Genomic DNA, 23,788 nt, shown 5'->3' with positions numbered 1-23,788 from the left:
GGTAGATCAGCCAGGAATGAACACGGCTAGAAGCAGTGCACTGAAAACATGAAAGTGAAAAACTGAAGAGTGACTCTTTAAATTACAGTGAGTCAAGAACCACGGCTGGCTTCTGAATGGAGTCACTGCTCTGTCCCATTTGGATCAATCATCAGCATCAACACTGGCACAAATTATTTGCACAGCTGCCTTATTTCACCACTGGCAGGCAAATATGCATCTCTGAAGTGTTAATGTTACAGTACAAAGGCTCAATGTACCTAGAATGTCTGCAAAAATATTGCAGCTTGATAACGTTTGACAACAAATCTGCTCATTTGGATTTCCCTCAGCTGAAAGCTGCATGACACTGTGCATGAGTCACATGTCCAGGAAGTCACCTTTCAGGAAGAAATTCACTTAAAAATCCAAATCTTTTACATATGCAGCAACTGAAGTATGAAATTATCACCGAGGCGTAACAGGGGGTATGGTCTTAGCTATAGTGAATGGGGTACTTAATAGCCAGTATCTGCTGAGAAAATACTTGGAAGCATCAGAAATTGCAAGATGCCTTTTGTGCACAAGGACAGCATGTCTTAAACCCGGCCTGCCTGATATTTGGCAGAAAAAACATAGGAACAGCCAATGTATTTTCCAAAAAAGCAGGACACGTATTACTGAAACAGACTTGTCATTTTCCCCCTCCCCCCCAATTTTTCTTTCCTAATATTTATGACATTAACTTCTTATGTCAGGAAGAACCCAGAAAACCCTGAATCTTAACACAACCTTGCAGAATTTTCTAGCACAGAAGTGACTGTGATCCACCTCTGAGAGGTGAAGCTCTTTGGAATTCTCAATGTTTGTTGTGTCCACAGGTGTATGAGGAGAGGAAGCATCGATTAACGATGGGAAATGTTTTCAATTGAAGCAGAGAGGATGCTAAGAATGCTTATTTACCCCTTTGTGAAGCTGCCACTTGACAGGAGACATTGGGCACATCGCAGTAAGCACCAGTCCAGCCAGAAGGACAGTCACATCGAGTCTGGGCTCCACTTTGGAAACATGTGCCTTTGTTCTTACAGGGAGACTTACTGCACAGATCCATAGGTGTCTAGAGAGGACAAAGAAAAAACACAACACGATATATGGTAAGATCAGTAGGAAACACTGATCCAGAGTATAAGTTCAAGAGGCAAAGAAAAAAAGGCTCTGGCTCCAAGGAGCTTTGGAAAGAAAGGCACAGTACTCGTGAAGTCTAATGTAGCTTCTTCACTGACAATCCCAAGAGCTTGCATGTCTAGAAAGGTGTAGATGTGCAGGGAAGCAAACCCCAGATGGCAGCATCGTTTCATCACAGAGGTGATCCTTGCAGTTGCCACACAGGGTTATCTGGCTGGCTGGGTTTGAGAAAACTCAGGGTTTTTTTTATATCTCAAAGTAGGCTTCCTTCTCCACGTTAGTAGGAAAGCTTCCAGCCATCGACAGTAACAACTGTCCTTTCTTTTCACAAACTCCCTTTCCATCTTCACTGCTTTTTTGAGAATAGACGCGTTGCACACGTTGATCTTTGTTTTTCCTTTATGTCATTAGATAACATACCTGCTTTTGATCTCAATTGCTCTAGTACAATCTCCCCAAATTTTTCCATCTTCTGAGATTCAACTGAAACCCCAGAACTGTTTTATAGACTGAGAATGGGCCAAGAGGGCAAAAACATACCATTTTTCTTGATTCCTTTAATAAAAACAAGCAGTATCCAAACAGAGACTGACATTTTTAGTACATCGCCATATGGAAGTGGAAAGGACTCAAAATAACCATCTGACCTAATATAAACCAGCCACTAACCATCATTTCCTTTCTGAGCACTCAACCTTCAAAGTAATACAGCCATTTGATTGATTTCAAACCGACTTGGGGGACGGATGAGGTTTATAAAGTGAGTAGTATTGAATTTTGGCTGCAAAATGCCATTTCAATTGCAGAAAGTTCTGCTTTTCAGATGCAAACCGCCTCCCCACAAAAAGTAAAGGAGAAAAATCTGTGCTTTCACAGGCAACCAAAAAGAAACTTGGAATTAAGTTTTACCACATGCATCTCAGCGTGAAAAAACACCGAGCTTCTTGCTTCTGTATTTCTAATGAGTAGCTGACTATTTTACATGCAAATTCCATAACTTGTTCTCCGTATTTAGCTTTGCTAATTAGGTCAGGCCAATTTTCCACTAAGATAAGAGCGACAGCATCGCTGTGATCTATAACTCTCTCCAACACAGCTTTCAGTAGCAGTCTTCAGTTTAGAAAGCTCAGATTTCTTGTGCAAAATGAGTAATATGAGATGATCAAGCTTCTCTGAGCATGAAGCAAACAGGCCTTCTGGGAACCCACATTTAATTTGGGGACAGGAACATTAATCCTTTCCTCAAGTAAAAACAAAGCAAACCTAACAGAAGAGGAACTGCTGAACTTCACAGTACTTTACGATCCCTCTCAATACTAATTCTGCCAGAGAGGTTTACATGGTGTGCCCAGAATGCATAATTAGGGTAGCTGAGGGGCTGCTTTTTTATATCACTTCATTACTTTCCATTCACTTCCTCCATTAGAAGCAGACTTGACAATTTAATGTCTAGCAATGTACTTCTGGAAAGGCACCTCCCCCACCGCCACTAAAATGCTTCCTCTAACAGCTGCCCTGTCACAAAGACACATCAGCACCAAAGAAAGTTTCAAAATCCTCACAGCATTCTCATGCTTTCCAGTAATTTCATACACACACTGCTGTTTTGTTTTCAAGGGGCAGCACTCAGACTTGTTGCAAAGAAAGCCAACATAGTGTTTGCTCTTCCAAAGCAAGACACAGACTCAATACTTGCTATTCTGATAAGCATAGGAAAATAAATAGCTCTAACATGAAAAATGAAATAAGCACTGCTTCCACTGTGATACGCCAAGTGGTGCAGCTTAGATCCAAGTATTTCTATACTTAGAAGTGGGTATCATGGCTGAAATGAGATGTATTAATTCTAAAAAAGAAACTGGAACGCTGTCAAGATACCATTTTCCCATTTAATCTGTAACTCATCTCTTGCAGTTTTTCTTTGTGTATCTGGCAAGCAGTCAAATTCACACGAGTCCTTAACAGGTACTAGTCAGTCATTTACAGCATGAGTCTGTGGCTTCTATGCTCACTGTGAAAAATGAGATCACCTGAAACTAAGTATGCAAGTAGTACCAGACCTTTGTATGGAAGTTGTGAACAGGACGATCACTTCAGTTACTGCTCTGAAACTTCCTGGCTATTTTTGTTGGGGGAAATATATATACAATCAACCTGGAAGAACTACACCCCTCTGTGCAAAAGAGAGCAGTGAAATTAATGTGCTGCTAATGACACTGAAATTCTTCCACTCAAGTAGTAGCCTTTTTTCCCTCTATATAAACACAGTGTTTTATTTTGAATCAGGACAGTTTTATGTTCGGATGAAATGCAGCATTTTCAAAGCTAACAGCTGTTCTCATTTAAGAAAACTTATCTAGAAAACTGCATTGACACCCATCCTCAGAAATAAATAAGCATTTTTCTCCTTCTTACAAGCAGACACTTCCAGATTTCCAGAGTTTTGAACAGAGGCATCTGCTCTGTTTTAGAAAGAGACTGGACTAAGTTTTCCCTGGGCTAACAGGCTCATCAAAATAGGAGAAATAGCACTTGCCATGTTTGGTACCTCACATCTAAGCAGGAACTCCTGCTGCTGTTCAGTTCAAGTAACAGTTGGCTGTGCAGAACAGACAAGAAATCACCACCCACCTGGCAGTTCTTCCCCGTGTAACCCAAAGGACATATGCATCGGTATGTGCCTAGGCTGTCCACACAAGACCCTTTGTTCAAGCAAGGATGTGAATCACACTCATTGATTTCCATGAGGCAGAAGGGCCCCGTAAAGCCCACTGGACACTGGCAGGTAAAGGAATTGATCCCATCCACGCAGGTCCCTCCATTGAAACAAGAGCTGCAAGAGAGGGAGAGCAGAAGGTAAATGAGACAAAATGCAATTAGCTCTTAGCCAGAGATGGCACGAAAACATAACTGAAAAGAGACGGAAAACCAGATTACAGAATCATCTGTGCTCCAGTGAGCCCTCACGAAAGAAGCATAAAGCAGATAAAGCAATTCAGCAGGGTTCCATTTTGTTGTGTTTTACCTTGATGGGCAAAGAAAGTAAACCATGGTTTCAATGAGTCATTAGCAATGGAGTTAATTTCTCACTTAAAGAAATCTTCCCAGCTTCAGTGACACCACAAACAGTGCTGTTTGCTCAAACTGACAGGTTGTATGCAAATTGTATTACAAATTCTGATTGCGTTACAAATTATAAGCAGCAGAACAATTTGCCTTTTCTTCTTTATTATTTTTTTTTTACTTCAAAGGAATCAAAGATATGTTTTCTCAAGGAAAGCTTCATGTAACATGCAAAACACGAGCATGCTCCTTATTGAAATAATGTGAAAGTACTGGTACTGCTAAACCCCTTCCTCTTCTCACGAGAACTTTCCTTCAGTCCTTGATTTGTAAAGCTACTCACATATGCACTGGCAGAATTCAGATCAAAGGAATTACCCCCCACAACCTTCTGATCATAAGGAATTCTACCAGAGTACATGTCCTACAGAGAAGTTACTGGGAAAATTAGCAGAAGTGAAGCCTCATGCAAAATTAGCTCCTCACAATTTTTTCCTCTAAAGAAAAAGAAACTCCCGCTCCTCTGAAAATAAATCTAGATCAGATTCAAGATGATCGTTTTGATAAAGAGCACAAAATGCATTCCTGCTTGTTATCTGTCTTGAGCACTGTGGAAAGGTACTTTCCATGAAAGAAGTGACTGAGTCATCTCCCTGAACTTTCAGTGCAAGTTTTAAGTACCTAAATTCTGACTGTCATTAACTTAGAGCTGTCAACATCAACCTATTTATTAGAGCTGTCTTTCTGCCTTGTGGACTGCATACCACTTTAAAAGGAGCAAAAACTGCCTTCAACGTTCATGGCAAAACAGAAGCTGGAGGAACTGTCAATCATTTGGCACACTGCACTGAAATCAAGCACCCATCTCCAAAAGAAAGCGTCACTCTTTCTCATAGGAGCTTTCTCATAGAAGACAAGGAAGAATCATTTGAACCAAATTCAAATTAACCAACCATAAGCATGCTCTTAAGTATCGCTCAGGAAATTTTGGTTGAGAAGGTGTGACTGGTTTAGCTTGGCAGACCAGGCCAAATTACTGCATCCCTCATTCATACCTGCAAGACTGGTTTCTGTCCTGACTGATAAGGAAATCAAAACCAGGATGAATCTCAAGGAAGAACCAGGCGTTCTGCTCTAGAGCACCCAACATACTTGATTAAACAACTGTTGGGCAAATTAAACACACCCTCATCGGTGACACAATCCTCTTCTTAAGCAAAAGATGTTAAACTACTTCCTCCCCCACAATTTCAATTTTAGAAAAGACAGGAAAGACCTTTTCTTCGTGCACACAAAATGCATGAGAACAGCAAGGGCTTCACATTTAGGCACCTTATTTGTTTATTGTAATTAGACGAGAACAGATTTTTTTTGAATCATCTCAAGCTGTATTAGAAACCGTTTCCATCTGAGAATCTAAAGTTACTTATCTGAATCCCAATGAAGCTTAAAATAAACACGCAGAAAGAAGATGGATACACAGATGTAACCCTCAGAGTTTTTTTCAAAGATCACCAAGCAAACCAACTCATTAGGGACGAGCTATTGAGCATTTTAACTCAGTTCCCTACCTCCTCCTTAAAATCACTTCAGCTTTTAATATCAGCACTGCTAACTCACATCCAGTTTTTGAGCATTAAAAGGTCTCCAGAAAAATTAAACATTTCCAGTACAAAATTAGTGGATTCAGTTCTCCTTCTGGTTGCCTCCTCGTAGCTTTCTAGCTTCCATTATGTGCAGTTAATAACTCAGCTCAGGCTTTCTAGCAGCAGCACTGTGAAGTTTCCTCACCTCTCTGTGCATTCATCGATGTTGTTCTCACAGTTGGTTCCCTCAAATCCAGGCTGACACTTGCATGTATAGCTGTTGACATAGTGGGTGCATGTGCCTCCGTTCCTGCACGGTTCACTCAGACATTCATTGGTATCTGTTTGACATTTATCTCCATGAAATCCAGGTAGGCAGATGCATGAGAAAGAGTTTATCCCATCCACACACGAAGCCCCATTTTGGCAGGGATCTAAGACAGAAACATTAACTTAGTGTTAAAATGGGTAACAGTAAAAACCCAGGCCTATGGTAGTCATCTTCAGAAAAAAAAATGTATGACACTGTCCAGAAGGTAAATACAAGTTTTTCTGAGACACTTCATGGAAGAGAACCAAAAAGCTCTGCCAATACTGAATTCTCAAGGTGTGGATCAGGACAAAACTTCAGGGCCTACACATTTCTCTCCCAGGATTTGTTGAACCAAAAGCAACAAAACCAGCCCCAAAGCCTCTCATTTTAAAGTTCAAGCTCTGCTCTTCTGCCAAATGCCTACCAATAAGAAAATACACACAGTTCACTAACCCTTTCTTCTCCCTTGTTTGTACAGACACTCCTCAGCACATGTCCGGACACTCCTCAACGCATGGGAGAACTTGTGTGATTAATTCTAAGCATGCAAGTAATCCAGTCAAATCAAATGTGTATGTGGAAATTAGTATATGTATGAGTACTTCTGCGTAATTAAGCACTTGGCATCCTTCCCAGTATCAAAGGCAGACAGAGGAAAGGCTGGTGGAAAAGCCCAAATTTCATACTCAACCCTGATTGCTCCTCACCCCAACAATTCTTAGCATTTTCTTCATTGCAACCAAAACCTTTTTAGTTGTGCATCGCCTGTTTTTTTTTTGGGCTCAGCTACTCCCTGCTGCTGCATTCCTTTTGTTTCCACAAGCACCAATTTGCCATCTCTCAGTAGTTTCTTCCTACTTTGCTCCTTCCACTTTAAGAACAATAATCCTATGTCAGATTCTGCCTCTGAAGCCAGTTTTCTTTTCTAGTCAGGCTTCCCTAGTCCAAGAACTTGCATATGTAAAGGCAGAGAGGGGAATGGGGAAGAGGGAGAAAAATAAAAAGGTTACTGAGCAGTTTTTGTGATCTAAGACTATCCTCAAGTACTACTAAATACAAACTTTAAAGTGCAAATAAACTCAGCCGAAGATCTGCAGTTCAACACAAGTACAAGATCATTCTGTTCACTGGTAAATGAAGAAAACAGATGAGAAAGGTAATTAAAGCTCACTTATTGACTGAGGAATATGCTCACATGATAAAAATTTTTGTTGTAAGACTGACACCTGCATTCATTTAAAGGTCATCTGACTACTGCAGAGAAAAAGCATGCTCAAAGCAAGACCCCTGGCAGCTGTAAAATGTTGTGTCTGTGGCAGCCAGCCACTTATGACTGAAGCCAAAATTAATGTTCCGTGCCACACATTTACTACAGAGAAAGGAGACTAGAGTATCAACTTTTCAATAAGTTCTTGTTATTGGAGGGTTTATTTGCTTCATAGATTAAAGACACTTGGCTCAAGCCATGGAAGGTTTTTGTTATGCTAAATGAAATCAGCTGCAGCAGTAATCTGAAATTCCTCTTCAACCTCATGGGTGTGCTACATAACAGACAGCACTGGATCAATCTCAACTCAGAGATTTTCCAGCTGTTCAAGAAAGACTGAACACTTAAAGTGTTTGCATCTTCAGATATCCACATAAAACACCCATATAAAACTGAGCCACATCTTCGTTGGCTTCGGTAAATAAAGCTTTGGATCAATGCACCAGTGCCACTTTTTGTACTCTGTTTCTTCAGAAAGAGGCAAGGAAAAGCTCAGGCTAAGCCAGATGTGTCAGAAATTCTTCCAATGGTGTTGCTTTGGGGCTCTCTCACGGTAACTTTTACTCACGGGTTTGTTTGAATCCTTCTCTACAGCAGTCACAAACGTAAATTTCTTTCAATGCAAAACATGACTTTCTAAATGCATATCTAAAGCCTGTAAGATTTTGGTTTGTTTTTAGTCTATTCCAATAAAAGCTAGAATTATTCTTTTTTGTCCATTGCATTTTTTTTTTCCAAGAGGCAGCCAGTTAAAAAAAACAACGTGGTGAACAAGGTTTGATAAAGCACCTCACAATAGTATCAGACAAGCTTTTAAACACAGGACACTTTTCAGGAGACTCATTTTATCTGATGATGATACAGAAAATGCCAAAAAGAACAAGCACCCAACATGTGCTTGGTTTCCCTTGTAAACAGCACTGTCAAGGCCATGAAATGAACAAATGCTCTCTTAAACAACTTCAAGTGTCATCACTGTACAGCTTACCCTCCTGCAGCTGATCTCTGTTCTGGAATACAGTGCCTTCCTGCTGCTTAATTTGCTTCCAGATATGGCTTAACTGGAACAGCAACAGGATCCACTCTTTCCAGAGTATTAATGTCAGACAAATACATTTCAAGGACTGCTGTTGTCTCAGATTCCCACCACACCTCAAACAAGCTTACCTTTGAAATACAGATAAAGTCTGCAATGTTACTTTATGAATTAAAATTTCAGGCAAACACAATTATTCATTTAACAGTGTTCCTTATTAAAGTACAGAAATAAGGATCACTTCAAGTTAAAAATTTGAAAATAACTCCTATCATCAGCTAGAATACATTTTTAGCAGCTAAACATAATGGATTTTGCCTGCCTTACACATGCAAGTATTACAAGGCTGAGGTTTTGAGGTTGTTGGTTTGTGTTTTTTTTTTCCCTTCTTGGTAAGAACTTACAAAGGAACTTTTGAGTACCTGTTGAAGAGCAAAGCAAAATTATTTCTATGTGAAAGGGGAAAACAGAACAATTCTCTAATACTCACTAGACAGGCAGTCATCAATGTTACTGTCACAGTCTCCTCCAGTGAAGCCTGGACGACATTCACACAGGTAACTGCCTTGAATATTATGACACAAAGCGTGATTTTTGCAGGGCTTTGAGAGACATTCATCAATATCCACCGTACATTTCTCCCCTGAAAAACAGAGAGTGCAGAAGTAAGATCTTTCCTCATGTCAGTGGTCAAAAGGCTCGATGCCAACACTGCTGAGCGTTGGAAGTACTGTACGTTCCCAGGCACATTACCTTCCCAGCCAGGGGCACACTGGCAGGTGTAGCCTTCAGAATCAGGAGATTCTTGGCAAATTCCCGAGTTCTCACAAGGGTCAGGGGAACACGGTGCAACCACTACCTGGCAGTTCACACCTGGAGTGCAGAAGGGGAGAGAACAGGAGAATACAGAGCTAAGAGTTTTTTCAGAAGAATGAAAAAAAAAAAAGATTGCAACTTGCATCACTGTCCTACACAGCAGTGGATGACATTTCCATATTTGACAAACCCTAGCAGTAGAAAGATCAGAATACTCCTCATAGGCTCAGCAGATAGACATGGTCATCCCAACTAAGTTAATTTGAGGGCAGTGACTGGAAGACAAACCTACTGCACTGAGCCTTAGAGGGATGTGAGGAAGCCAAAGGCTGTATAATCCCAGCCTATGGAAGATGAAGTCTTTAAGCCTGCTTGCAGAGAAGACACATTAAGTGAGAAAGGCATAAATATGCAGCTACTACTGCTTTAGTTACTCTTCAGCACCTTTTCCTGCTGCTATTCTGATTACATCTTTTTATTTGCTCCTCTTCTTGCTTTATGTTACGCTTACACTACCAAAGTTCTAGCATTTCCTTCTTTCTTATGAAGTTTTTGTAAAGCTACTGTTAAAAGAACTCAATCTATATATCCACTAGGCAAAATTTTTAGACAGTGCCACTACCAAGCATAACTTTTTCTTTAAAAGATTATCTCATCACTTTCAGATGAGCTGCACATTACATTAGATGTTTTTGCCTGTGCAACATACATATTTTGTGGAATAAGAACTCATCCACTCCACTGCAAGCTTAGATGCTTTCTGGCAACAAGTACTGTATTATGAATATTTTCTCTCTTCTAAGTGCTTTTTCTGGACTTTGATATCTTCAAGAAAGAATTATCCTTCCAAATAGCCTTATGTCCCCATTGAATTGCTTCTACACTTAAGAAAACTGATGTCATTTGGATGGCACTAACCTTCCAATAATGTCTCTTCAGTTCCCAGTGCATTTACATAGACTATATAGACCAGTTTAACCTTCTTACAGAGTAAATTGCAATTAGGACATTTCTTCGTAGGTTCAAACAAGGCTTAAGTGCAATCTTAAAAAGCATTCTATGCAGCTGTATCACATCTATATTCAACTGTAATTCAACTTTATATAACCATGGCATTTTCCTTCTCAATTCCTATTTCCAAAAAGTTCAATGAAAATATTACAATGCCATTAAAAGTGCAATGAAGTGAAAAGAACAACACTCTCTATGAATTTTCACCTTTGAATCCTTTCTTGCAGGTACATCTATATCCGTTCAGCAGATCCTCACAAGTTCCTCCATTTTGGCACGGGTTTGATTTACATTCGTTCCCTTCTGTTGAACAGTAATCTCCTACCCAGCCTGGGTCACAGACACATTTGTACCTTCAAAGGGAAGAGCATCACGAATGAGAGAACATTTTGGAATAATTCCTCTTCGCTCCAAAATACTGAAAATAAACCACCCTTAAAAAACACACTTCCCTCCTGCTAACAGTTTCCACTAAGCACTTAGACAGCAATATGCTTCTGCTTTGATAAGTCCATCTCAACACACTTAAAAAAAAAATTATATAAAGTGGAGAAGAAAAGTAGGTTTCGAAGATGAATAGACTAATTTAAAACAAAGTAATGGTTACAAATGAAAACAGGTGGTTGGAAGCAGCAGGAATTTACTGCATCATGTTTCAAAATCTGAAGCAGCTCTCCACCCGTATGACATAGACCCAAAGACTTACTGAATCACCCTGGACTCCAGTCACACAAAATGCACGCTGGCCTCCTTCCCCATCACGTAGACAATGCTTACTTTATCTCACACCAAGCATAAGGTGCACACAGGCATAAACAAGAACACAGGTGACCAGTGATGAACAATTTCATTTTTCAACTTTACGTGAAGGCTGAACCTGACATAAAGGCAGCCTTTCTGTCAGCTCAAAAAGTGCTGAATCCTGTCCTACAGCAGTGGCAAAACCCTTCCTTGCCAAGTGCTGACAACACTTTCCAGGACACAACAGGCATGGAAGCCACTACTACCTCTGGGCCAATTGGAAAGTTTCATAACTATGATCCTGTCCCTCCCTCCACTTGTCAGCTCCACAGCCCCTGTGCTCCCAAAGCCCGTGTCATTCATTCACCATGGATACATCCCTAACAAAAAGAGGTCTTGATTCAAGGCTCACAAAGTCAGCATTTGGTCTTCCTGGATGGGATGATTCAGCAACAACAACTGCTCCCATCAGAATGGCCAGAAAAAGCTTTCTTTTCTTCTCACAGGCATGCAACAGTGTGACTAAAGCTGATTAAATCTGCCTTGGATATGCTGCTCTAAGACAACCACTGCTCAACAATACATCTCCTTATCTTGAGAAAGCTGCTAGAGGAAACAGTCAACTGCATTCCATCAATGTACCAACTTTAAAACAGGATGCCTTGTTTAGAACAAACAAATAAAACACCAGCCATCAACTTTTTCCCTAAAAGCAGATGACTGAGATGGAGGGCATAAACTCATTTTTACCTTCTTCTTGACTTTTCATCCTGAGCTTCTCTTCCAAGCCTTCAAGTACCACCTTTACACAGTATCCCCTGTGATTGGTTGTTACACCAAAATTTCTCCACCTGATCTTCCAAAACTGCTCTGCCTCCTAGTTTGAGTTACCTGCTTGTTCCTTCATGCAGAGTATTTGGTTAGCAATAACGGCTCTAGTCACAAACACACCCTCCACACTCAATGCTTTAGACTTTAATGAAATAAGTATGTGCTGTTTTTCAACAATTTTATTTGGAACTATTTCTTTATTTTAATTGCATTCACTCTATTAGATTGAATTACTGAACTCTCCCTTTCGATGCTGCCCACAGAGGGTAAAAAAAACCCACGCTGAAAGAGCACAAAAGGCAGCTGGAGAATAAAGGTCTGCACCTTACTGGGGTTATTTCATGGCCAGCAAAGAAGTAATATGAGAAATTGAAATTCAGAAATCTCAAATCAAGGCAGAACTCAGGGTGGTGGGGGCAGGGAAGAAAGTATAAAAGGCAGTAGATACATTTGATGTTACAGTAAGGACTTACCCACTAACAATGTGCGTGCAGTTGCCATGTACACAGGGATTACTAAGACAGCCATCTGCCTGCGACTGGCAGTGAGGATGATGGTAACCTTCAGGACATACACACCGAAAGCCATTGACTTCATTTATACATGTTCCACCATTATTACAGGGGCTGGATGCACATTCGTCAATATCCACGTTACAACGTGGGCCTAAAAAATACAAACCCAACCAAAACATTCCTTATTAAGACGTATTTCTTTCAAGAACATTTGTCCTGCAGGTCTGTAAGATCACGTGGTTGAGACAACTCTGTAAAGCTGAAGCAGAGGTGCAGATCTCATGTGTTTAAGTGGCTTTAACTGAAGACACAGAGTGTTTCTGAACCTGGAAAACAACACCTATGCTCAACAAGTATTTACAAACCACTCAAGAATCTCAACGGAGCTGCATTGAAAAAAATCAGTAATCAACATTCAGTTTCATTTTTGGAAAGCAAAAATCACTCAACTGTATTGTACTTGGAACAAACCTCTTGAGCTCCACTTGTCAAAGCCTTTCTCTTCTGTGCTAAAAGCACCTACCTTCTGCACAACCCATACTGCCATACTGTCTGCAGTTAATATAGGTCTTGTGGTTAATTGCGTAAAAGGAACTCTAAATAACACCGTATCCTGTTTTGCCTCCTCTCTTCACAGTTTGTGCCAGAATTGCTAAATCCTGTAAATATTGACCATAGGAATTGTGTGAGACTGCAAAGCTAAGCTGAACGAGTAGTGAAGATGAAAAATATTTTTAACGTATAGAAAGCACAAAGTATCAAGAGCCCAGCAGGCCAGCTCTTTAAATACAAGAACGGGTCAATTCATCACATCTCTGAATTATTTCAGCAGATAACAGTAAGAAATCCAGTAGGATAACAAACATAGTATGACAATGAGGGAGACCAAAGGCAAGAATGATCACTGCTATGGACACAAGAACACCACCGTGACAGAGTCAATGGCAGAAAGAAGCTTTAGAAGTTTAAAAAGATGCCAAGAGAAACACAAAAAACACATGAAACCTCTTAGTACTGCTTCTAATGCATTTCAGATCAGTCCTAATTAGAATCATTCAGTAATAAACAGTAAACAGACATGAGAAAACTGCTACAAATGGTACCAACTGCCTTACAACAATTATTTTATGAGCATGCTATCCCACGTGCCTCAAAACGTATTAAGTCCATTATAAACAGTGCTGAGATGTGCTGTAGTCATCAGAACCAGCCAGTCCTGATGCAGACCTACAGTTCTGAGCATGGATTTAAAAGCACATAAAAGCTTCTTTTTTCAGTCTTGTTTTTTTTATGATTTTACACAATTTAGAAGAGGAGACAGCACAGATCACATCATGAAATAGAAGCATGGCAAAAAGTGGGTTATCGAGTTGGAAGCTTCTAAGCGGAAAGCAGTTCATTACAACACTGACTTCATGCTTTGCTTTTGCTGAAAGAGAAATATTAGTTGTGGTCCAAGCCCAAGGCACAACCTAATCCAACACCTGTCTACATTGTTCACAGTCTGTGCTCCTGGAAAGAAGCTGTGAATAATAAACCAAAGTCACATGGTTTTATTTGTTATAAAACCGAGAACCATGAATTAGACGTAATTACCTAACAAGAATGGCATCTCACAGCACAGATCAGACCATATCTCCACTTGGTGTAACTTGCTGTAATGTAAGACATTGCGATTCAAAGATCAGAAGGATCTACTGAGATATTAACAGAGTCCCTCACAATCAGTACGCAGAGAACAACTTCCTTAGCTAACAGGATAACTATCACCAAAACAACCTAAAGCTATCAGGTAGCTGAATTTACCTGTAAATCCAGGTTTGCAAGCACAGTTGTAGCGATTAATGCCATCAATGCAGTCCCCGTGAACACATGGGTTACTTGCACAGTCATCAAAGTTATTCTCACAGTTCACTCCTGGAAAAAAGATAAATTAAAGGAATAAGGAGATCAAATCTTAGCAAGATGAACAACAAAACCATTCCCTGGAAAGAGGAAAATTAAGAACCCCACCTGCTACAAAGTTACATAGGCAACCTAAAACAAAATAGTAAGGCATTTAGAACAACATACCTATTTTTTTTTCAGCCAATGCACCTGACTGAATCTTTGGGGTGTAAAGAGCAGGTAAGCTCTTCCAAGACTATTTGCAGTACATGTGTGAGCTACTCAGTTCACACAGACACAGGAAAACGCAGCAACCAAAATTAATGTGAAGGTGAGAGTTGCTTTAGGCTCTTTACAATAAACTTATTCTGCATACAAATACAGCACGCACCAGAGGAGAAGTAAGAAATAATTAAATCTTGAATCCTATTACAATCCAATCCTTCTGCTTGTCCCTTATGTACCTGAAGTGCCCAGCAAACAGTTGCATTGGTAGCCGTTCACCAAGTCAATGCAGCGCCCTTGATGGAGGCAAGGATTGCTGTGGCATTCATTGATCTGCTCACTGCAGATGGCACCCATGTAGCCAGGACTGCATATACACGTGTATGAATCGATTCCATCTTGACATTCACCATGGTGGCAAGGATCAGGATCACAGTTGTTGATGTTCTCCTCACACAAAACACCAGTAAAACCTAGGGAAAAATGGCCAATGACAGTAATTAACTGATACAGTGCTGCAGTGGATAGAATGCACGGGAAGTGTCATACTACAGACATTAGCAAACTGGTGGACAGAACACCAGGGGTAACTGGGCACCTCAACTGCTGGCCATTTTCCAGCCCTGAAAAACAACTGACTTTTCCACTGCTCACAGAACAACACCTCGCAAGGAGAATCCTGGCATCAGAAGCATTACCTTCATTATATTCAGAAGAGTAGCAGTGAGAGGAAAAACATACACCTCCACAAAATATTTACTTGCATCAATATGAACTACCTGAAGGGTCTCTCCTGTCATTATTTCCTCTACACAACACTGGAAATTTGACTTTTTCAGTACATGAAATTACTGCAAAGATGCTGCAGAAACCTTCCCAAGGGGACTCTCTTGGCTCATGCCACAGTTTCTGCAGCTCTGCTTATTGAAAAGTCTCTTGTTCCTCTCATTGGGAAACTTTTCAATAACTCCAATCAAACACCAACTGCAAATTCATGAAAGACTGCATGCAATCTCCTCTTCAGTTAGGAGCAATGAAACAAGCATTAGTTTGGCCTGTTTCATTCTGCTTCAGCTGGGAAACATCCTGAGCAAGAGCAGACAGAATTTGTTCACGAGAAGGGCTAAAAAAAAAACAAAATAAAAAAAATCAGGAAGATAAGAACAGCAAACAACTCCCTCAAGAGCCCTGTTTTCCATGATGAAACAGGGCCATATGAAACAGGGACTATTTAAATAAATGGATTTCACAGATGATGTTTTAAAGCCACAGCTCACGCTGCCTTCCAGCAGGTGGAGATAAGGAAGGCAGAACTTCAAATTTCAGACATTAACTGGAGACTGATACAAACCAAGCTGCAGGGAATTTCAACAGCTGAAGAGTGATTCTCACCTGAGCACAACAAGTGGATAACAGGCTCCCCATTTTTCATACAGGTTTGTGGCTAGTTCTCTGGTCAAACATACCAGGTGACGGCTAACATTTCCAAGTTCTGCAAACGTATGCATGGATGAATGGGTGTGGAAGTAGGTGGGGAGAGGGAAGGGAAGCTAGTTAGAGAGATGGATATAAAAAGATGTTAGGGAAGGAAGAAAACCAAACCGATAAGAGAACAGTGGCAAAAAAAAAAAGACGGGATAGAGGGAAGGAAAAGAGGAAAGACCTAAGACAACTCAAGAAAAAGAAAAGCCATGATCTACCACTGGGAAGGAGAAGTGGAATAATGCCAGAAGGGAAAGAAAAGACAAAAAGCAAGCAGTAAATAGAGCTATCTGTACAGCATTTGGCCAAACATTTTGCAGTTTTCAATCAGTTCTGCAGCTGGCGAATAGCATTCAGGGAACATACGTCACTCATATTATGAGATTAATAAAGCAAGAACACATTCAAACATGATTTTCCAATAACTGACCTGACCCAATGATGAATTTCATATTTCAGTCTTAGAAGGCTGTCAATATTAAATATTATACTTAGCATACATTTGTTTAAAAATAACAGAAAGATTTTTCTCCTACTGTAGCTCAGCTGAACTACTTTAAGACCAGGCATATTTCTCAATCTTTTAACTGAACAACATACCTTAATGATGTACAACTTCCTCTCCCTCTTTGTAGACAGAGTTAGATTAGGAAAAAAAAACAAAACAAAATCTGAATACGGAAATAACTCCTCAGAGAGGACAGAAAATAGCCCCAGTACAGAGCCCTTCTTCCATTTTCAGTCAAAGCACAAACCAATTCGCTAAGAGCTGCTGCTGAAGTCACATATCCATTTGGTTGCTTCCAGGCTGTTCCTTGAAAATGCTCCATGAACTACGTGCCATCACAGTAGTAGCAGCCTTCCTTTCTCATCTAGTAGAGGATCTCTGTACTGAGATGGCTCCCAGTAGTTCAAAACCCAAATTCAGAGCAAGTTTGGCAAAACACAGCTCTCCTCACTGTCAGACACTACATGATCCCAAACTCTGCAATAAGCTCTGCAATGGATTAATATTGTATCTCTGCACTCTCAGGGAATGAAAGCAACCAGACCCCATGAGAAAGACCTTCTAGGGTGGACTCCAAGTTTGGCAAGGACTTGAGCTTTTTCTTCTTCTGTCAACTTATTCTATCGTGTGACACATACAAAAAAAATATCTGGCAATAACTGTTCCTCTCCTGATTAGAACTACTTTAGACCCTACTTCCAACATGTTGTTTCTTCATGGACTCTGGGTAAGGCTGTGTGTGAAAAGAGCAGGAAGGAGGTTCTAGGCTGATTTCAGCTGTATTCTGTACAGGACAGAATAAATCACTGAAGTCAAATGAATTTGCCTGAACAACCTGATTACTGGAATGATACAAAATAAGAAAAATTGTGCATAAATCTGACCAAGCTGACAAAACATTTCCAGTACAGAGGCAGTCCAGGAATTTTCAGCTACTTCCATAATGGAAGAGCTAAAGCCAACACATTCCATGCCTGGTCAGTCTGAATCTGCATCATGAACAATTCCACTTAGCATTAACTGAAAGCAACCAAAAGTTGTTCCTCACTGACAATTAAGGTGCAACAGCTTTGAACTCCTTACATCCTCAAATTTGACCAAATGTAAAAAACCTACAGATAAAAATACATCTCCATCACTCCCAGTGGCTGAAAGACAAGAAAATAGTGTAATTAAACCTGACGCTTCTAAATGTGCAACTGATCAAGCAGCAAAGGAATTCAGTGCATTAAAAACAGCTCCAGCCACAGCTGGCAAAGTTTCTGTACGATGCTTGACAAATCACTTAAATTACATGATTGTAGGCTGCTACTGTGTGACATTTCTTCTAGTGGGCACAATTTTTACAGTACTTCTGCCTTTCAGTTTTGTCATAAAATAGCCTCAAGCAGGTAATCAATCAGAAAAGTAGTACTGCTCTGTCCACCTCTTGTTCTTAAACTGTATACTATACAATCCAACTTGTAAGAAGAAAGCCACAGACATAAGGCTTCACACTGGTGTTTTTCTATTCAAGGACTCCATAGTCAATACAGAAGCAGATGTCACCTTTTGGAAAACAAGGGTTGGGTCTGAAAGAGGAAAGCCAGAAATCTCAGCAACTGTGAACTCACTGCTGTCACAAGTGAAAAGGTTTCTACACTTAATTCTGTTCTCTGCTGCAAAGAAGCACATAAAGCTACAAAGCAAACAAGAAGTGTTTCAAAGAAAGAAAACACTGACACTGCTTTGATCACTGCTTTTTGCATCTAGGTTACGTGCAATCTTCAGTCCAGAGGCTCTGAACATGACTAACCTGTGGCACACTGGCACTCGTAGCCATTGGGATGGTCGATGCACTTGGCTCCATTGAGGCACGGTGTGCTAGAGCAGTCATCTATATCAATCTGACACACTGCACCACTGAATCCTGAAAGACAGAACGACAGTGAAAATTCAGAGGCAATTTGAAGCATTTAAAACCAAACAACTGTATTATCAGGAATGATTTAGTAGCAAATCCTTAAAACCACCCAAACGTAAGCTTCAATCTAAACTCAAGTGCACCATTAAACATACACACCACGCCCTGGTTTCTTCATTCAACCCACCAATCAAAACAGTTTCTATTCCCCAGGTCAGCGAAGCCTCAGTTTGAAAACAGAGATGGCCAAGTCAAACAGAAATAAAGCAAATGGAGCACAAGCAGTGGCTGCTACCGACCAGCAGCCTGCCTTTAAAACTGAGAGGCCACGAATGAAAACTTTCCAGTAATCAAGACAACTAACTGAATATTAAACACTAATGCATACTTTATTAGAGCCTTCAGATTGGAATTACTGCAGCAGCAGGGAATGTGATGTAATACAGCACTGTATCCTTCTACATACTTTTTGAAAGAGGCGAACTATCAACAGGTTATGTCACACAATGCAGATTCTTAGGCACTTAAAGAAACAAAAAAAATCAAAATTCCAGGAATGTTTCTTGTAGGAAGGTACCAAAGGAAGAATGGAATATGAGCTGGAACATCATTACTCAATGAGAAGGAATGCAAAACAGGCTTTTGGTGAGTATCTTCCAGCGTCAAAACTTCTTGCGAGCCACCAGGAAGATAAGGGATGCTTACTTTGTAGCTAACACTGATCCTCCAGCTCAGCATTTGTCTTTCTATTCTAATAAAGTGGAGACCCAACCTGCCTTCTTCCTCATGCAAGCAACATAAGCTATACTGATGGAAATATGGCTTCTGCCTAAAAACCTATTAAAAAAAAAGGCATGCAGACACTCTGATTTTATAATGTGTTTAGAATTACTTAACTACCTGTCACTGAGATATTCACAACAATGTATGCTCTTGCTGCATTCAACTCTTTAAGGTGAGACATCCAACCATTTCTCAACACTTACCAGCTACAGGCACGATCACACTGCCAAACAAAACATGCCCTACTCCAACTTACCAGCGACTGCAATAAACTCAAACAGATGCTGTACCACGACTGCAGAAACTCCGAAGAAACACTGCCTGCAGCCTTTCACTGGTTATCTTATGAGTTCTTGGTAAGGTGAAGCAGGAAAAGCTTCCAGAAGTACTCACCAGGAGGACAGACACAGAGGAACCGGTTTACTTTATCAAGACACTCTCCATTGTTCACACAGGGATTGCTTAGACACTCATCAATATCTTCCTCACAGTGAACACCTTTAAAACCTATTAAAAAATAATATAAGAATTGACTGAAGGCTTTAAAAAGCATCCCCACCAGTGTAACTGCTTCTTTTATTACTGTTGAAAGATTAAAAGCTAGTTCTGTTGCAGTAAAATTTGCTGTTTGGACAGAAACTATGAGGGAAGAGGTATGTTTTCTGGTACATTTTCACCAGAGGTGGAAATGGATGCTGAGTGTCTGCAACTCCGTAATGGAAGAATTCTGTGTTGTATTTACAGCCAGTGTTTTCCTTTATTTGATGAGAAGGGACCATGTTTTACCTCCTTGGAAGGGCATCAATTTGAGTATGCACCCACGTAAGGTAAAACATAATGAAACAATCACAGCAAATAGCTAAAAAAGCCTCAAGTTAAACAAATGACAGAATAAAAGAAAAATGCTAAGAGGGGTAAAATAACTGGGACTAGAGTCCCACCTTTCAGAGCAGACTTGATCTGAATAAAAATTTATTCTGGTTTTGGTGGTATTAAATGATCACCTGCAGGGGTCACAATCTTTTCGTTATACTTTACACAACTGCCCAGCTGGCAACATGCACACTTTATTACCACTTCCTTTCAGAAAGCAAAATAGCAGACTACATAGGTCACTGGTATGCTGGATGTGTTAATTTTGGACAAGCATAATCTCAACTAACTTTTTTAGCACATTTTTTTCAGGTCAAAGGAAGCCTGCATAATGTGGGGGCATTTTAAGAAGGAAAAATACAAAAAACAACAATTTCATCCAGAAACATCATATGCACATCTCAAAATACAATGACTCTTAAAGTTTGCACCTCCTTTGCTTCCATAAACATAAGTTTCTGCACCCACATTTTACTGAGCATAGCAACAAACACATTCACACACTCCAGGGTGGCGGACTACCTTTCCTCACGGATGTAGAGATTGGTTTCTCTCTCAGTCCTTTAATTGTTTTCTCCCTCCCCACACAAATGCCAAGTCCGCCTGGCTGGAGCCACCACAGAAAGCACTCTCAGTGTTTCATTTAGCCTCACCCCATTGCAATTTTGTGTTCCACCTCAGCGGAGTTGGCAATCTTCCCTCTGTTCCTCCTGATTTTTTTCCACATTTCTGGAAGCCCCTTCCTAGTCAGAATCTCCCCTCACCTGGCATACAGAGACACGTGAATCCTCCAATTTTATCCAGACAGGTGGCATCGTTTTGGCACGGATTAGAATGGCACTCATTGATGTCCATTTCACAGCGAGGTCCTGTGTATCCTTTCAAACACTCGCAGTGAAAAGAGCCTTCTGTGTTCACACATTTCCCAGCGTGTTCACACGGATTGCTGTTTGCTGCAAGAAAGATAGGCGCGTGTGGCAAAACCTTTCCTCTGACCAGAAAAGCCACAGAATCCTTTATTAGTCATGGTCTTTTTCAGTGGTCATTCCTTCCTGACAAGTAATACAGGGGAAAGGACTGTTCACCACTATCAGGAAAGGCTAGTGTGACTGAAGAGAACATGCAGCAGCTAATTGCTGTCAGAGGCAAAAAGAAAGGTTACCATCATTACCACAGGTCCTTATTAATAATAACAGTTGTTAAAAATAGAGCACTGGGTGGCAAGGATTCGAGAACTAGTGATGCTCTGAAGGCCTTATCTCTAGACCATCTTTACGATTTACCTCTTTCCTGAGGCTGTCAATATATCACCAGAGCCACAAAACCAAATTTACCCTTAATATGTTTTCAGAAAGGAACAGCCCTTTTGTACAAGGCAGACTGAGGAATTAAATTCAAAGAAATGCTTCTTTCCAATACTTTCATACTGGTTAGGCATTCCCCTCTTGCAGCACACTCCAGTACATAAACTAGCACACACAAAACTGTCAGCAAGTTTGTGAAAGTCCAGCTAGTTCTCAAAACACCATAGGGTGATATAAGAGAACTACTAAAAGCCCATGCAATCACTAGTCTTAGAAAGTACTCATGAGTTCCACTCATATGCTGGTGATAAAGCCTTTATTTATTTCTGCTGCAAGGGAATCTGCAATAGCCCCCCCTAGAAACTGAGGTACTTCTGTTGCACCCTGCAGGTCACTGCCAGCTTAACCACTGTCCCTGTGCGTGCTCCTCACACAGAGCTCTAACTCTGCTGCTCAATGAAAAATGGTTAAGTCCATCACCTCACTGTCTTCCATATTACAGAGGCTAAGAGGTTCAAGCACAGACAGCTACCCCAACTCAGCACATTGCCATGGGTACCACACAAGATTTAGAACTCATCTAAAGATGCTGAAACAGAAAAGGGAAAGCAGGAAAAGAGTCTCACTTGCACTGAGAAGCTATGACAAAACATGTATACTTCTTCCTACATTAGTTTTTTAAAAAAAGAAACTGACCCCTGGTTATCATACTCACCAGCAGAAAATAGAAACTTACCCATTGCACATTCATCCACATCCTCAGTGCAGTCTGCTCCCTTATGGCCTTGAGGACAGGTGCAGATATAGTGTCCATTCACAGGATTGGTATCACACAGGGCTCCCTTCTGGCATGGATTGCTAACACATGCATCATCCAAGTGGCACAGAAGACCTAGAGAAGCATACAGGCGTTCATACAAAAAAGAAAGTGAGATACAGCAGCCAGGCCATATATTACACAATCAAATTACCCATCTTGGTATTTCAAACAGAGACTCCCACATCCAGAATCTTACAGACCTCAACCCAGGCTTCAACTACCAGAGTTTTCACTACGCACTTAGGGAACATCATATTTAAACACAGACTGTGACTTCAGAGGTCTCTTCAGCCTCCTGGAGTGCTGCAGTTGCTTACTACTACTGAAGTCACCTCCTGGGAGCAGTTAACTAGCTTTTCTCTCTTAACAAGCATGATGATTATTCTGGGAGCTGAAAACATTTCCTTGCAATATAAACTGTAAAACTCTTTCAGCTTAATACAAATAGTCCTTTGTTCCTAGCTGCAGATATTTAAGAAGTCTTTGCTCGTGGACAGTACATACTTCCTTTTGTCTTTTGATCGTAAAACACATAAAAATAAATACACCATTTTAAGTACATGCACAAACTGCAGAGTTATGAAGTATTTTTCTTTTAGCACAAGAGCTACAAAGGTTTCCCATCCTTACCTGCCTTTCCTTCTGGACAAATGCAAGAAAACGAAGCCACTCGATCAATGCAAGTGGATCCATTAGCACAGGAGGCCGTGAAGCAGTCATCAATGTTCTTACTGCAGTCATCCCCACTCCAGCCATTCACACAGACACAGGCATAGCCTCCATTGTGGTTGGTGCAGGTACCTCCGTTCTGACAAGCATTGGGCTGCAGCTGACATTCGTCAACATCTTCAGTGCAAAACTGGCCTGATGCACAGAGAGGAACAGGTTTTATAAAAGTTCACGCTGTGATACGAGAAGATTCCAGAACAGACAGCACAATAAGAAAAGCACTTCAAATTGACTGTCACTTCTTATTTTGGGGACACACAGAAAGACACAAGCCTGAGAACTTCCAATAGTGCTGCTGTCAAATTACATAAGTCAACTGACATCCCTACACGGCCCCAAAGAGAGAGTGAACTGCAAATTAGCTGGAAAAGTTACAGGAAGAGAGCCAGAAGACAGCCTGCAGCATATATAGATACATCTGAGAAGATCTGAAAATGCAGCAGCCAGAGGGACTAAGGAGAAGAGAGCCTCACAACGAAGGAAACATTCTGGCCAACAGCAAAGTAACTGTCAGTAGAACTCACTTTTCCTACATAATTACGCCATGAATACTACTTTATAAGGTCGAATCTTTGAGATTCCTCTACCTGAAATATTCATTTTCTTCTTCCCAGTTCCCACACACAGCCTCTTTTTTTTATTTTTATTTTTTAAAGCCAATCCCAAAAAACCCAACCACATCCCTGATAAAATAACTACTCTCTAACAACACGGAAGATGTATTGGAGGGAAGAAAAGAAACACACACTGCATCTGGGAGCCATACAGAGAAGAGCTACCAAGTGCAACCTACTGAGATCACCTTCACCAGGCATATTTCACAGTCACAGCTCCAGCAATCTCTACAGTTTGTGCTTCCAAAAGCATTCACTCATCCACAACCACTTTGATCCATCACTAAGATCTAGAAACTAGCACTTACACCAATATT

General features: G+C 40.6%; 1 protein-coding gene across 1 annotated transcript in view; it reads right to left on the bottom strand.

Annotated features, from left to right (window-relative positions):
- NOTCH2 (notch receptor 2) overlaps positions 1 to 23,788 on the bottom strand; it is an 80,328-nt gene that overhangs the window by 18,817 nt on the left and 37,723 nt on the right. The window contains exons 6-19 of the mRNA XM_048944215.1: positions 22,759 to 22,992; positions 22,045 to 22,200; positions 20,769 to 20,957; positions 19,525 to 19,638; positions 18,241 to 18,354; positions 14,695 to 14,928; positions 14,150 to 14,260; positions 12,302 to 12,494; positions 10,464 to 10,609; positions 9,183 to 9,302; positions 8,920 to 9,072; positions 6,019 to 6,247; positions 3,796 to 3,997; positions 943 to 1,096 (exon numbers count right to left, since the gene is read on the bottom strand). Of these exons, the coding sequence (XP_048800172.1) occupies positions 943 to 1,096; positions 3,796 to 3,997; positions 6,019 to 6,247; positions 8,920 to 9,072; positions 9,183 to 9,302; positions 10,464 to 10,609; positions 12,302 to 12,494; positions 14,150 to 14,260; positions 14,695 to 14,928; positions 18,241 to 18,354; positions 19,525 to 19,638; positions 20,769 to 20,957; positions 22,045 to 22,200; positions 22,759 to 22,992 (2,349 nt within the window). The remainder of the gene's footprint in view (positions 1 to 942; positions 1,097 to 3,795; positions 3,998 to 6,018; positions 6,248 to 8,919; positions 9,073 to 9,182; positions 9,303 to 10,463; positions 10,610 to 12,301; positions 12,495 to 14,149; positions 14,261 to 14,694; positions 14,929 to 18,240; positions 18,355 to 19,524; positions 19,639 to 20,768; positions 20,958 to 22,044; positions 22,201 to 22,758; positions 22,993 to 23,788) is intronic.

The sequence above is a fragment of the Lagopus muta genome, chromosome 5 (assembly GCF_023343835.1).
Source record: "Lagopus muta isolate bLagMut1 chromosome 5, bLagMut1 primary, whole genome shotgun sequence".
Lineage (NCBI taxonomy): Eukaryota > Metazoa > Chordata > Aves > Galliformes > Phasianidae > Lagopus > Lagopus muta.
This window is presented reverse-complemented; position numbering and strand designations above follow the sequence as displayed.